General features: G+C 43.6%; 2 protein-coding genes across 2 annotated transcripts in view; both read right to left on the minus strand.

Moving 5' to 3' along the window:
- DNAJB14 (DnaJ heat shock protein family (Hsp40) member B14) overlaps nucleotides 1–5,302 on the minus strand; it is a 49,628-nt gene extending 44,326 nt beyond the window's left edge. The window contains exon 1 of the mRNA XM_026509659.4: nucleotides 4,748–5,302. Within this exon, the coding sequence (XP_026365444.2) occupies nucleotides 4,748–4,880 (133 nt within the window). The 5' untranslated portion in view covers nucleotides 4,881–5,302. The remainder of the gene's footprint in view (nucleotides 1–4,747) is intronic.
- Nucleotides 5,303–6,508: 1,206 nt separating this feature from the next.
- LOC113263111 (histone H2A.Z) lies at nucleotides 6,509–8,809 on the minus strand. Its single transcript, XM_026509658.3, has 5 exons — nucleotides 8,597–8,809; nucleotides 8,090–8,167; nucleotides 7,693–7,806; nucleotides 7,218–7,347; nucleotides 6,509–6,944 (listed from the first exon to the last, which is right to left on the minus strand). Exons 1-5 carry the CDS (start codon nucleotides 8,597–8,599, stop codon nucleotides 6,883–6,885), a joined length of 387 nt encoding a protein of 128 aa, XP_026365443.1. The 5' UTR covers nucleotides 8,600–8,809; the 3' UTR covers nucleotides 6,509–6,882.
- Nucleotides 8,810–12,236: the final 3,427 nt, after the last annotated feature.

Genomic DNA, 12,236 nt, shown 5'->3' on the forward strand with positions numbered 1-12,236 from the left:
AATTTGTACTCATCACTAAATTTTAATTAAGTCAGAAAGAGAAAGAAAATGGAACTGCCTTAAAAGGAATAGGTTGGCTACTAATCCAGATGTGTAACGACAGTTTGAAAAGCTTTATTTTACTATTTTAAGTGAGGCAAAAGAGGGACAGAACTTTGAATTTTTAATTAGATTTAAATTTTAAAATAATGTAGTAAGAAAAAAAGGAAAATGCCATACATATATCTCTCACATGAGGGAAAAAATAGAGGACTATTTTAATCGCTATCGCACAGAAAGATGCTGCAAATTACACATGAGTTAACCATTCATTAAAGCAGACACAGGATGGCCTTTTTTGAAGTTGTAGGCCACAATCTGGTTCAAGTTACTGAGAAATTCTGAAAACAATCAAAATGCTTTTCTTCGGAAAAAAAAAAAAACAACCCAAATCTATACTAACTGCCCCAAATTAGTATGAAACACTAAAGTTGATACTAAGTAAATAGCAATGTAAAGCATTAAAACAGTGAGATTGTATCCCTCTGTGAAAGTACAAAACATATCAATAATTCAATAAATATACAGTTTAAGAAACTAAAAAGTAATTTACTTTTCTTCCTGCTGACATTATTTTTCCAGAATATGTAGTAGCTAGTCATATATATCAAACCTTTTGAACATAAACCAAACTCGTTGTATGAAAATATTTGAATATTTGTAAAATTCAATTCACTTAGAAGTCCACTGCAATAAATGATCCATAAAATAATATTCTCAACTAAAAACATAGAAAGCAATAATGTCCTAGATCCATTTGAAAATCAAGCTTTTCTTCAAGGAAAACTCTTGCCAACTTTTTTAAGTGTTTTATCAATCAAACTGCTCACCTGGCAAAAATAAAATGTGAAGAGGATAAAAATTCTCGAGTTTAGTTAGAATTTACTCTCACATTTTCCCATTCACTGTATAAGAATAATGAAAGTCAATATGCAATGTTTTCTTTTGCCCCTCTTAGTATGAAAACACATCCAGAGGAAACTTCAGAGTTATAAGAATTTGGTAGTAATCTAGAATAGGAGAAATGCAGGGATAAAATTTCATTTTAACCGGTAGCTTCAATTTCTTTCTATACTAAATATTTTCTCAGGACTTACACAAATGTTCTAGACCTTTCCCTCCCCTAAGTTCTTAAATTATTCCATTAAACATCTTCTGAGAAGATTCTATGTAAAACACACTTTGCTAAGTATTTGATCATAACTTTATTTCAGCTAATGCTCACCTCAGCCCTGTGATGAAATCTTCGTTTGGCACATAACTAAAGAAGACAGAGATGCTAAGTAACTTCTCCCTGGTTACAAAACTGTCAGAGGCAAAGTCTGCATCTGAACCAAGATTTTTTGACCACTCCACAACTGTAACTATCACTTTACTTGGTAAACACAGACTGCCTTTACAAGACATTGTACTATTAATATTCACTGCTATTTTTCTTAATTTTTTCTATGTTCATGTCTTTAAGAGCAACAACTGTGTTGTGCTTTGATATCTTACAGTATCCTTTAGCAGACTGATTCAAATTGCTTATATGATAGGGGTGCCTAGCTGATACAGTCTGTAAAGCACATGACTCCTGATCTCAGGGTTGTGAGTTCAAGCTATGTTGGGCATAGAGCTTAGTTAAGGGAAAAAAACACTGAAAGAAGAAAGTTTCTCAAGGAAGCATTAAACAAACAACCAGAACAACAAAGTGTTTATATAAGAATGATAAGCCACAAGTTTAAAGCCTCTCAGAGGCTCACACTTGTTAAATAGAAATGATACCCAAAATATTGAGTGCTTACTGTTAAATGCCATGTATTAATTCCTTTAATCCTCACAACAGCCCCATGAAATTGGTACATTATTGTCCCATTTTGCAGATGAAAGAGCCAAAGGCTAGAGAGGTTATGCTACTTGCCCAAGATTAAGGTTACAGCTCTTAAGTGGAGAAGATAGGCTTCAAAAGCCAAGGTATTCTGTCTTGAGTGGTTACTTGCTTAATGTTAAAACTGTCCCTCTAGTACTAGATAATGGCTAAAATAAAATCATGCATTCATACAGTGTGCAAATTTTTTTCTTTCTTTCTTTTTTTTTAGAGTATGCAAATTTTAACTCTGGGCAACAATTTCTTGAATATGACACCAAAAGCAAAGGCGATAAAAGCAATAACAGACAAATGAGACTACATGAAGCTTAACTTCTGTACATCAAAGGACACAACCAAAAGAATGAAATTGGCGAAAAAAATGTGCAAATCATGTATGTAATAAGGGGTTTAGATCCAAAACATATAAAGGACTCTGACAACTCAACCACAAAACAAATAATCCAATTAAAAAATGGGCAAGGGTGCCTGGGTGGCTCAGTCTGTTAAGCATCCAACTCTTAACTTCAGCTCAGGTCATGATCTAAGGGCCATGAGATAGAGACCGGTCAGGCTCTGCGTTCAGCATAGAGTCTGCTGGAGATTCTCCCACTCTCTCTCTCTCTCCCTCTGCCCTTCCCCCCACTTGCATGCACATGCCCCCCATAAGTAAAGAAAATCTTAAAAAAAAAAAACCTACTTTCTGTCAATCACCTGAGTTCTACTCTCAACACCTTAATAATAATTATTTTTAAAAAATGGGCAAAGGACCTGAATAGACATTTCCCCAAAGATGATATAAACAAGCCAACAAGCATATAAAAACATGCTCAACATCACTTTAATCATTAAAGAAATGCAAATCAAAACCACAACGGGGTATCAGCTCATACTTTTTAAGACGGCTACTATCAAAAACAAACAGAAAAAAAGTTTTGGTGAGGATGTGGAAAAACTGTAACTCTTACACACTGTTGGTGGGAATGTGAAATGGTGCAACTGCTATGGAAAACAGTACAGTAGTTTCTCAAAAAATTAAAAACAAAACTGCCAATGTGATCCAGCAATCCTGTTTCTGGGTTTGTATCTGAAAGAACTGAAAGCAGGAGAAACTTACAATGTGATACTTGCACACCCACGTTCATAGCAACATTATTTACAATAGCCGAGATATAAAAACAACCTAAATGTCTAGTGGCAGATGAATGAAAACCGGAAATATGGGTGTGTGGGGGGGGTGTAAATGAAATATTATACAGCCTTAAAAAAGAAAATCATATCAATCATGTACTTAAAGGACATTATGCTAAGTGAAATAAGCCAGTCAAAAAACACAGATACTGTATGATTTCACTTACATAAGGTATTTAAAGTACTAGAATTTTTAAAATAAAGAACGGTGTTGCCAAGGGCTGGCAGGCAGGGAAAATGGGAAATTGTTTCATTGGTACAGAATTTCAGTTCTGTAAGATGAAAAAATTCCAGAGATCTATTACATAACGGTATGAAAATGGTTACTACTACTGAACCATATGCTTAAAAATGAATACGTAAACTTTGCTACGTATTTGTGTGACATTTTAAAAAAATGTTAAAAAATGTTAGAAAATATTAACTCCTTTCTTTTCTTTCACTTCCTTTTCCTGTCCTCTCTGGTAGAGTATTCAACAGCAGTGTAATGAAAATGATAGAGAAAAGCAAAGAATACAAGGGCTTCAACAATATAAAAAAAATTTTGAGAGAACAATAAACAGCCTCGCATTCATATTAACTTATCTTTAATTTTCTGAACCTAGAGATACCCTGAACCTCGAGTGAATCAGTATTTATTAGCAAGACACTAGAGCACAGTGGTTAAAGGCTTTTTGGAGCTGGAAAGCTCAATTACTATTCTGACTTTGCTACTAACTACTCTGTGACCTTCGGTAAAATATTTTCTTTCATTCATTCATTCATTCATTCATTCATTCATCAAAAAGGTCTGTTAACACATGGGTAAACCCAGTTAAACGAATTCCATCTCTACATAGGGCTATTCTGAGGAGTAAATGAAATAAAACGTATAAAACACTAGGCACAAGGCCTGGCACTTTAAGTGCTCAGTAAATGTTGGCTATTATTATTACTTTAAAGCCTACAGAGCAGGACCTGAACAGGGCGAATTCAACTTAAGTCAGTCCGGTACGCTATTTCTTAGTGATGTGCCTAATTTATTGATAATTATGATGTTATCAAATCAGATACTGTTTAGGAAATCATTGCTGACTATATCATTCTTGCCAAATTTGTGCTCCTCTCTTCCAAAAAAACCTCTCCCAGGGAAAAGCAATGTCATCTCAGGTATTCGAAATGTTTGCTTTGGGAACAGTGTTCTACCCAGAGGCGGTGGAACGGAGACCTGTACAGTAGCCACTAGAGTTCCCCATTCCTCTCACTTCATTAGGGGCCTAGGCCGTATTTGAGGGTGAAGATGCGGTGCGAGGGGGCCACACAACCAAACAGCCATATATAAAGCCCCACTCAGGTAAGACGGGGCCAGACAAATCTAGGAGAATGACAGCTAGACCTCTACAAAACGGACCGGGGAAGCGGCAACACTCGTCTGTCAGCTGAGCGCCGGCATCTCGAAGGCAGGCTAGTGCAGAGGGAATCTCGGGCAGCCCATCCCAGGCCCGGCCTGGGACAGTGGGGGCCGGGGCGGGGGTGTGTCGGGACGCTCCTCCCGGGGCCCTGCGGCTGCATCTGGCAGGCCGGGGCCCCCGCCGGTTCCCGGAGGGGCGATGGTGGGGGCGGGGGCGGGCTACGCCGCGGTCTTGGGGACCCGGCAAGTAGGGAAGGAAGGGACACGGAGGGCCTCACCGCGGGCCGAGGGTAGTGGGTAGAGCTTCTCCGCCTTCTGCAGGAAGCGCTGGGCCTTCTCACGGTTGCCGGCGTTCAGGGCCTCCCGGGCGATCTCGACACATTTCTCCGCCTCATCCCGGTTCCCCTCCATGGCTTGCGCTTTCTTCCGCTTCCTCCAGTAGCGCAGCTACGGGGGGACGGACGCCGCGGCCGCGGCGGAGGCTAGCCGGCCCGGGGTGGGGGCGTGCGGTGGCGAGCGGGGAGGAGAGCAGGGGATCGTGGCGGCTGCGGCGGCCCGGGCGGACTGGCGGGCTCACAGCTCCGCCTCCTCACGGCGGCCTCCCCGCCCCCCGCGGGCCCCTACGGCGCGAGCCGCATCCCTCCGGGCCCCCGGACCGAGCTCCCGGGCCTGGAAGTCGGAGACTACTCGGCTGTCCGTGCGCGGCGCCGACACGCTCGGAGCCGACCAACGTTGGTGGGGGGGGGGGAGGCGGGCGATACCAGCCCGGCTGCCCGCCGGGGGATTCCGCCGAGGTGGGGACCCGGCCTCCCGCCTTAGCTGCGCCGTGCCCCCTGACCTCCCAGCGCGGCCAACGCAGGCAGGAGCCCGCCTTCCGGGCCGCCTGGGCGACGGGTGGGGCTGGGGACGCTTCTTTACAGGAGCAATCCCAGGGATCGAAGGGCCCGCCTCTGGGTCCCCTCAGCCTTGGGAGGTTTCAGTCAGGTGAAATATCGCGCTGTCAGTCCCTATGAAGCGCTTCCGGCACAGGTGTTCAGAAGCACATTAGAGCGTCGTTTGACCTTAACCACGGTATTGTTTTGTACCCTAACTACGGCGCTGTTTTATTTCCTTTTTATTTCAGTTGCACACCATTTTCCTGACCCATATTCCATTAAATTGTCTCTTGGTACATCCAGAAGGTATGAACACTTTATTTGCAGTTTGCAAATTATTCTGGTGAAAAGCCCTAATCCTTTATGCAAATGAAGGAAGGAACCACCTTTTCCTAATGCATTACTATCACAGAAATGACAACTTGTTGGATTTTCTTCCTTCTCCCATTTTCATGGCATTTCCTCGGGAAATGCTGAACTATGTCATGTTGGGTCTCCTTGGTGGGGAAGGGACCACTTACTGCTTGGTAATGTCATCCAAATTTTTAAAATGAGAGGAACTTCCCACAAAACAAGTGTCAAAATGGTTCGCTCAACCCAACCAAAAAATACTCATTTTTTCACAACGTTCAAATCAAGCTGTTAGCATGCAAATATGTAACTCAGGACTTGCAAAGAAATGCTGACACTCTTCTGGAAAATGGGAAAAGCATGCCCTCCCCCCCAAGACGTTAATAACTACTGAAAAATTTAATTCAAGTAGACTTCAAAACACTATAGCACATGATAAACCACTATCTCCAAAGTCTGAACTGAAAGTTCCCTCTGTGGAGGTAGCTATAATGCCCTCTCCCTCCCCAAATCCACCACAGCAATAGCCCACCAGCGTGATGCCATCACAGAGAGCAGGAACAGCCAACAAACTGAGATGGTCAAGCTTACCCTAAGAAACAGCAACTTGCCCCATTGCAGCTCCAGTCAACATTTTAAAATTTTTAATAGCTCATTACAGAATATTAAAAAAAGATTACACTTGGGTCTGCTTACTTGACCTACCAAGTTCAATTTCAAGAAAAGAAATATGCTTATGTTACTGCTGTATGACATACCTACTCAAAAGAAAGGAATTCCCATTACAATCAAGCAAATTTAAAACACAACGAGTTTGGGATATGACCTTTATTGAGCTTATCCACTGGAGTGGAAATAATTCTGTACAAAACCAAATGTTTGTTACTATAACTTCTGCATCACAATTAAAATCCAAACAGTTTTTTAAAAACAGTCAACTCAATCAAAACCCACTACTTCAGAATCAATAGCTTCTTTGAAGCCACAGTAACACTTAAATATGGTTAAGACTCGAATGCAGAAATTTGGTTGGTTGGAAAGCTAATTAAACTTCCAACTTGCTCAAATAGAATTACAAAAAGGCAAAATTGTGTTTTTCACAGAGATACAGTCCACTGGAATCACCAACACTGGACAGCTGTTAAGAGTATTTAGAGTCCTGAGATAATAAGGAATCCAGGCATCCTTTAAACAGTCTTCTGTTGTCCTTTCTTCCCAATCAGAGATTTGTGGATGTGTGGAATGACACCTAGGAGAGGAACAGGGATTAATTCTACTTTTTAATATACATATTTTAAAAATCACACAACACTTAAAACCAAGACAGTTTAATGTCAACTTGGAAAATGTCTTTAAATGCAAAGCTCAAATATGTAAAAATTCATTAAGTTATAACATAAATAAAATTTCATAATGCAACCACACTGCAACGAAAACAGGTTTTCTTCTGTACTGAAAATTAATAACAAGAGCTACAGGAGGATTTTTTCTACAAAGGAATAAAATTTTAGTATTTACGTACCACCACCAGCAATTGTAGCCTTGATGAGAGAGTCCAATTCTTCATCTCCACGAATAGCAAGTTGCAAGTGACGAGGGGTAATACGCTTTACCTTCAAGTCTTTTGATGCATTTCCTGCCAATTCAAGTACCTACAAGGCAGATTCTAATCAATCTCCTTCCAACTTTCCTTAAAACCAAAGCCCAGGCAGTAGAATCAATCTTCATGAAGGTAAATCTACCAAATGACGTCTTCCCCTACTACCTGAATGGCAACACATGCAAAAGGGGGCACGCAATTTTATTTCCAAGAGCAGCAAACTCAACAAGCTCAGTAGGATTCCTTAATGAAAACCAGCCCCCTCTAGCGTTCTCAGAAGCTTCTAGCCGCGTTTAGGGCCTGGGAGTTTTTCTTGCATCACTTTCCTCCTTCCCTCTCACCGCCTCCCCCCAACCCCCCCAAACCTTTTCCAGATTATAGGCGTACACCCATTTACCTCTGCGGTGAGGTACTCCAGGATGGCTGCGCTGTACACAGCGGCAGTCGCGCCCACACGTCCATGACTGGTCGTCCTAGATTTCAGGTGTCGATGAATACGGCCCACCGGGAACTTAATTTTAAGCACACAAACATAAATGCACAAGGATGTTAGAGTCAAAGATGGTAATATTACACGCGCGCCAAATCAAGGGGCACGGACGCTGGTGCAGCAACGCGCCCCAGCATCGACACACGTGATCGCCCCCCCTTCGGTATTTATCGTATCGGCAAACCAAGTCGCGACACCGCATCACCCACGCAAAGACGAAACGCCCATCTAGAGCGATGATAAACAAGAAAAGAGGTGGAAAGAAAAACGCCACAATTCCCAGACTGCACGAACAACCACTGACCTGCAAGCCGGCTCTCTGTGAGCGGGAAACCGCCTTTGTCTTGGCCTTTCCGGAGTCCTTCCCAGCCTTACCGCCAGCCTGCGGCGCGCACACGCCCGCGAGCGAAGGAGGAACGGGGAATATAGGATTACCAGGGCGGCGTGCCCCTCCCCCACCGCGGCGCGGCCCAGGCGCGAGCGCGGCCCCGTGCCCAGCCGGGGTCTCCGGCCAGCCGCGCGCCGCAAGGGCGACCCCGCCCGCCCCCCGCTGCGCGCCCGCCGCGGCCGCGCGCCTCCGTCCGCCCGCCGGCCCCCAGCGGCGCTGCGCGCGCCACCCAACCGTCGCCGCCCGCCGCGAGATCGGAGGCTGCTCCGCTCGCCGCCGACAAAACACCTCCCCCCGCTCTTCCAAATCCTGTCTCCGCGCGTTTCCAACCGTCGCCACTTCACCCCCATCTCCTGTGTGTAACGGGTTTTTCTCCCATCGGCAAAAACCCGCGGAGTCTTCGAGCGCCTCCGCGAAGTTTACCATTTCGAATTCTGCTGAAGCTCAAACAAGCAAGGCAGAAAAAGGACTAGTCAGACAGCCAGCGAGATCCCACCGCCTACTCCTTCGTCGCACCGCGATTCAAACTGCGCTGTCTCCCGCCTTCCCCGCTCCCTTTATACTGCTGAATGTTCGCTCATCCGGGAACTCGGATTGCTCATCCCACCAATGGCTGCCACCCGCCCTCGGGACGCGTCCTTGAGGCCTCAGCCAATGAACAAACGAAGAATAGGGCGGAGGGGCGGGCACTCCGCAGCTCGAGCCTCTATTGGGGCGTGGGGAAGAAGGTGGGGGGAGGGCGGAGGGATGGGAACCGAGGAGAAGAAGGGCACGGCGGCGGGAGGGAAGAAACAGAGCGAGCTACGCTGCGGGAGCGAGGAGACCCGCCGGCTGTGGTCACGTGTCTGGGAGGAGGAGCTGAGAGGCTGGCTCAGGGGAGGGGCACACGGTGGCGCCCCCGGTCTCCCAGCCTGATCCCGGAGGCTACGTTTTGTGGCCTCCGGATCTAGCTAGCCCTCCTTCCCCCCACCCCACCACCCTATCACCCCGACCAAAGCGCTTCGAAGGCCAAGATCCATTGGCCCACAGCCTTTTTTTTTTTTCCGGGACCCGGAGCACCCTCTTACCCGCCCCCCTCTCCATCCCCAGCGTCTCCTCTGGTCTGACAGGTGGCGCGTACGCGTCGAGAGAGAATAGCCCCCACTCCTCAGTTAACCACAAGCTTAACAGAGATTTCGCGTTTCTTCCCCGAAGGCAAATCCCCAGCCTTGGACTGATCGCGATCCGCTGCTCCCACGTCATCTTTAGCTGTATCTCCCACATTTTCTTTCCTCACCACTTTTGAAGCTACCCGAGAGAGAGTTCCACGGGAACAAACGGTGGAGCAGTCACCTCGCTGGTCACAAAAGACCTTTTGGTCTATGCACGGAGGGCTTGGGGTGACGCCGTATTCTTGAACCAAATCATAAGCCGTATTTTTCTGGAGACTACGTATCAATGGGTTGTACTTAAAGCCTGGTGTCTAAACTTGATTTACTCGTGAAACCTGAAAGCCATTATGTGTCAACTTTTCTATACAAAACATTTTGCTACATGACAAATGTTCGATAAATGTCAGTGGGGTAACTCCTAACATGATTCACAGACAGTTACAGATGGTCCATGTAATCAATTGCAAATGGTGGGCTTAAAAAATAGTCCTGTACACAGAGTACTGTCATAATGCCAGCTACTTCCAACTAATAGATTAATAACACCTGTGTGCATCTCCAGATGCTTGTGGTGATGTAAATCTTTCATAATTATAGTCATTACACTTTAACAGTATTTCTGACATGAAGTAATTTTGAAATACGTATTAAGTACTTTAGATTGGGTTTCAGTTTGGAAGATTTTATCAAATTAGAGGACTTTCCTATTTCTGGGAGGTAAATTCTAGAGAAGAGATCCCCAATAATTTTGATACTAAGGTTTTTTATTTCCTCCCCTTGGAACTGAGGAATTGTTCATGATGTCATCAATAGAAGAATTAATCAGTTCCCCCACCGAATTGATACAATGACAGTAAAAAGCTGTGAAGCCTGATGTAATAGTTAACCTAGGCTCCACTGGACCTTTCTGATAAACAACTCACAAGCCAGCATTAATACTTTTTCCAGTTTAGAGACTATGTGTTCTTTGTTATGAGGCCCAACTAAAGGAATTCATTGTTGCCTCACTGAATAGAGTTTAATAAAATGAGCTCAGGAACAGGTAGAAATAGATTCTGCTCTTCTTTCTCACTAACTTTTTGGAACTTCCAGTTCTTCTATGAAAAGGGTATAGTATCACCTATTTTCACGTGGTTGTTGAAACAGTAAAGGAGAGGGTATGCGATGTACCCTCTAGCATGCGTTTGTCACACAGTAAGCACTCAGTCATAACTATGATTATCTTCCACCCTTGAGGCTGGGGAAGGGTGAAATAAAGTATCTTTGATTCCTAAACATTTTTTTTTTCCTGTCTAGAACATTGTCTTCCTTTGACATGAAAGTAGCAAGCCTGAAACCTGCCCAAGTATGCACAACCAAGGCATCCATCCTCCAAACTAAAATCCTAAATTGGTTTAATACATTCCATGGTTTTCCTCTTCCTTTGGATAACAAGAGGACATCAGTTTCCTCACTTTCACAGCAGTTTTGTGATTGCCTACTCTTTTTGCTTCTCTGGAAAATGCGTGGTACAAATATGTTAATATTCTTGGATTCTCTCTCCTGTACTTGTGTGTATACAAATACACGTAGATAATATATACAGCCAAAGCTGTATAATTATTGTATTCAATGCCATATCCAATAGCTATTTAAGTCCTCTTTTGCCGTAAAAATCTAAATATGAAGTAGATGACCCCACTATTATTGATTCTCTCTTTAATGGCCGTATCCTAACTGAACCAAACTTTCTATGACCAGTTATTATCACCTCTCAAACACTAGCCTGTATGTTAGCTACTGTCGTTTTTAACTTTTTCTGGTGAGAATTTGAGACTGTCACATTTGGGAATCTCAAATTTCTGAAAAACATCTTGCTTTAAACACCTGTTTTTAAGCAAATACAAACAAGTTATTTCAAAAGGCATCAGCCTAGATAGATAATAGCAGAATTCTTCTTTTCAGGAAATCCACATTTAATCCTAGTTCTCACTGCCTAGTGCATCCAGGAAAGAATGTGCCTTCAAGGACTCTGAGTTCCTGTGTGATATAATGCGACATACTGACCTAGAATTAAACAAAAACAAAAACAGGAAGAATAATATGTGTTTGGGTAACACTCACTTGTTGTACAGCCTGAAGTCACTTAAACTCTAAGCCACAGTTTCTTCGTATAGGGATTCATAGCATCAGATAAACCAACCTCTCATAGAATTGTGAAAGGATTTCATGAAGTATAAAGCACCTGAGCACCTGAGAGGCTCAGTTGGTTGAGTGGCCAACTCTTGGTTTCAGCTCAGGTAGTAATCTCCGGGTCCTGGGATCTGGCCCTGCATCAGGCTCTGCCCTCAGCTGCGGAGTCTGCTTGTGGATTCTCTATCTCCCTCTCCTTCTGCCCCTCTCCTTGCTTGAGTGTTCTCTCTCTCTCTCTCTCTCAAATAAATACATCTTAAAAAGGAATATATGGAATAATGCGTTAATATTTGTGGGGCAAAGGCTGTAGTTCTCCCCGAATTCATCATATAAGGATGATTACAGTAATAAAAACCTTTGTGTTTACAGTGTTGATGAAACCAAGCCATAGATTTAAATTCCCAATTGCCCAGTATGTACTTCCCATGACCACAGATTTCATACACTTTATTCATAAATACAGGGCGTAGTTTACAAAGAAGATCAGCTGAATGTACTCTACCCCAGTCCACGGCCATTTCAGGAAAAACAATTCAAAGCTCATGGGGCCCAATATATCTTTTAATACAGTTCTAAACTTATTTTTTCTATACCTAACAGTCCTCAGAATGTTTGGAAATTTGCTTTTTTAAAATACAAAATCGAGGGTCTTTTTTTCCCCTCATATCCTTTCATTATCTGTTGTTGGTCTTTAAGATTTACCGAGTAGAGGAAGGGAGTCAATGTGTTCATCTTGTTTT

This window comes from Ursus arctos, unplaced genomic scaffold (assembly GCF_023065955.2).
Source record: "Ursus arctos isolate Adak ecotype North America unplaced genomic scaffold, UrsArc2.0 scaffold_9, whole genome shotgun sequence".
Lineage (NCBI taxonomy): Eukaryota > Metazoa > Chordata > Mammalia > Carnivora > Ursidae > Ursus > Ursus arctos.